Below are 3,546 nucleotides of genomic sequence, written 5' to 3' on the forward strand. Positions count from 1 at the left end.
CCGACGCTGCGTGGCATTTTTACTGCGCAATTTCGTGACTGCGACGATTGTGACGATGGTTCCGTTCCGGATCAAAGCTGATTGTGTACCAAATCTGCCAATCCAGTCGTGGCAACTTTCGGTCGGATTTGGGGTTTTACTGGGCACCATTTCGACCGCATTCATCGCTGCTCTAATCGTCGTCACTAAGGAGTTTCCCGTCTTGTTATGTCAGTTCACACCGATGATCCCAATGGGAATCGTGGGAAGAATAATTGAGCATCGACTTCTTCACAGACCTGACGTTAAGCCACGACTAGAAATAATTGACCAATGGCTGGCTATGGTTGTAGCTCCCATTGTGGTCTACCCTCTCTTCACTGCGGTTTTCATGGTGCTAACATCAAGACATCAGCTGTGGTTTTCCCTGATATTACCGGTGATCAAACACCTAATTCGATACGTACTTTGGCGAGGAGCCAAGGACGATCTGGACCTCGTGGGCTCCGTTACGTGCACTATTGGACACTTTTATCATGTTCTCTTCACGGCAATGTGCCTACAAAACGCTAAGAATCTGGAGACTCTTTTTGCTGTCGTTGTTGCGAATTTTATCCACATGCTCTTCAACTGCCGTGACATTCTGCGTGATGCGCGTCGAAACGGTGGAACCAAGTCTCGACTTGAGCATTCGTCGAGTAGTGATATCGTCTCGTTAGCTCTAGCAGTTGCTCAGAAGGATCCCGTGTCCAGATGCCTCCACCGCAGATCTCCGTCTCGCCTCGTCTCACTGTACCCGAGATATCAAACCACTGAGCTCCGTACTAAGCACCACGAAGTGATAGCAAACGCAGATACTGATGCCTCCACTGGACAGCCAAGACAAACGATGTTCTCACCTCATCAGTCTGTCCAGAGCTCAGCCCAGGTTCTTCCTAGCTCAGTTTTAAAGCCCTCGAGTGTAAGAGAAGAATCCTGCACTCAAACAGTGACAACGTATGGATCACATCACAACGGTAGCCGTAGCGAGCTCGACTTGGTTCGAAGCGTGACGTCCTCGTTGCACCAGACCGAGTTTATCTTGCTCCGGATATCACGATTTTTGGGCTGTCGTTTTATGGTACCGTAAAAGTTTTTTTTTTCTTCACTGTAAAGCTGGTTCGCTGATGATGTTTCCCTTGACAGGAGTGTACTTGATGCTGGTGTTTTCGCTGCCTACTTACCGTTTTTTTGCTACAATGAGGTATATGACCACGTTTGATGCGCTGAGAGCTAAAGGTCTCCAGTTGCTGCTACTTTGCTGCGTGGAATTTGTCTTTTGCACCGTGTACTTGATTATTATTCGACGCCGAGTTGGCATATCTGGCCTCTACCAGCTTGGATTTGTACTGTGGTCTCAGCGCGTGCTGATTCAAGGCAAGTTTATCATGCTCTCGATCATGATCCTTGGGTTTCCTCTTGAACACTACGGCAACGGATTCATTTTCCGACTACATTCTAGAACTTGAAAGGCCGCTCTGACACTTCAATTACTCGAGATTTTGACGGTAATAAAACATTCAGCAACGCCAGAGTGATACCATCGTCTTACCCATGGATTACTTTAAACAGCACTAGTGTCGATTGTAGCTGCAACCGAAGCCGAGCTTTCCTTAGGTATCTCGCAATGGCTGTCTGACTCGCAGTCTGCGAGTGGCCAATAGTAATCATTCCAGAGCACTTGTAATGTTCTCGACCAGCTGAATATGAAGAAGTACTATTAATAAGTTGGATTTGATACTTGGTTAAAGAAGAAGCTTGACTGATTTTACGGAGCCTGGATGCCTCGACAAACGCCTTGAAAACCGACGCGTATCGAGTGTACCTCCGTTACGTAAAGAAAGACGGGGAAAAGAAGGGAAGCAAGGCATGAAAAGCCAAACTGCATTCATTTGATTCAGTATCAGTATTCACACCTTAGCATTTTCAGATGAACACTATGTGGCCTCAGCCGCCGCCTTTTGCAGCTTGTAATAGTCAAGATACCCACGAAAGACCTGCGCATCCGGGTTCGTCGACCACGAGGCTTTCTCCATGTCTAGCATTTTCCAGATTTGAGACGGCTTCGATCCTTCTGCGAACCAAACTTTAAATTGCGCGGTCTGCATCGCCGTTGCTAGCGCATGCGTCCTGGGCTCCTTTTTCGCTGCCTCGAGCATCTTGGATACAGCTTCATCTCCGTAGAACAGCATCAGTTGCTTGAGGACGCTTGTTTCCTTGCCAGGATTTTGCTTGTTGAATAGTCTGACATAGGTGTCTAGAGAGTTAAGACTCGGATTAGTCAGCAGGTTATCCACGCCCTTGTCAAGGGTCGGAAATCTCAACACTTCGTCCATTGGCGTCTTCTTGCGCAGCCAAACTTTCATCTGGGCAACTTGCAGCTTCGTCGCGATACTGCTCGTTGCATCCACTTTTCTCGCGGCTTCCAGCATCGTTGCCAAACGTTCGTCGCTGTCAACGTTGTCACGATAGCTATCTTTGGGTGCTTCTTGTTGGCCTTGGTCATATAGCTGACCCATACGCTGAACTGTTTGTTCTCAAGGAGATTCTCACCGCCCTGATCGAGTTTTAGTAGCACGAAGGCTTCATCTGCAGTTTTCCCTTGGAATCGCATAACCCCAATCTTCGTTTTATCGGAGATTTTGGACGTTGACCATTTTGCTGCGTCCTTAAGTTTAGTGACAATAGAGAGACTGCTAATAGCATTTCTCTCTTCTTCATTTGCTGGGAATGTACTACTCCTTAGCAATCGCAGAGGTTGAAGGTTTCGCTCGCGCTGCGATATGGAGTTAGCAGCTGAAGCCACATCGAGGCTCTCCAAGGACGCTAGGGCAGCCAGCAACAATGCTATTAAGACCTGACGCATTTTTTGTTGGTAACCCTTGTGAGTCGTTTCGAGGAGATTCTAGAGTGTATGGTACCAAAACTGCTCCTCCCATTCTGTTTTTCTTCTTTATCATACGAAATGCATACTACATGTAGAATTTCTGTCATGATCATGACCATGATTATTCTGGCTTACATGTATGCATAATCCTATCCTATTTTCTTCTCAATGAACTGTATTTAAATTGGCCGCCATTTCAACCTGAATTTCAGACTCGTACACGTTGATCAGCGATGCACGAGACAGCCCTATCGACCATAATATCCCCATTGTGACACACTCCAAATATTCATAGGGACAGTATTTGGGCTCTTAATGATCAACGGCATACAAATTCATGTCAAGTATCCCTCTGTTCTCTCGTTACTGGTTGGTCTGGATTGTGTAAACTCCAGTTTGTGATAGCTTGGTGGTATCACAGCCGAGATGATTGTCTGTGCGTCGAGAAAAAGGAAGTACAGTACTGTACTTCGAAGTAAACATTAGACCTGATTATATTAAATATAATCAGGAATATCATATGATTTTTTATTGTAATAGTACTATTTTCGCTATTAAATCTTAATAGTAGCTCAGTTTTACAAAAAGTTAACACAATATTTAAGGTCTCATCGACCTCTTTGTTCCAGAATGCTGGGTTA

At 45.8% G+C, this 3,546-nt stretch overlaps 1 protein-coding gene across 1 annotated transcript; it reads right to left on the reverse strand.

Annotated features, from left to right (window-relative positions):
• Nucleotides 1–2,380: 2,380 nt before the first annotated feature.
• On the reverse strand, nt 2,381–2,884 carry PITG_20052 (secreted RxLR effector peptide protein, putative; the record flags this gene model as incomplete). The annotated part of the gene is made up of 1 exon (XM_002895777.1): nt 2,381–2,884. One exon carries the CDS (start codon nt 2,882–2,884, stop codon nt 2,381–2,383), a length of 504 nt encoding a protein of 167 aa, XP_002895823.1.
• Between the last annotated feature and the right edge of the window lie 662 nt (nt 2,885–3,546).

The sequence above is a fragment of the Phytophthora infestans genome, genomic scaffold (assembly GCF_000142945.1).
Source record: "Phytophthora infestans T30-4 supercont1.132 genomic scaffold, whole genome shotgun sequence".
NCBI lineage: Eukaryota > Oomycota > Peronosporomycetes > Peronosporales > Peronosporaceae > Phytophthora > Phytophthora infestans.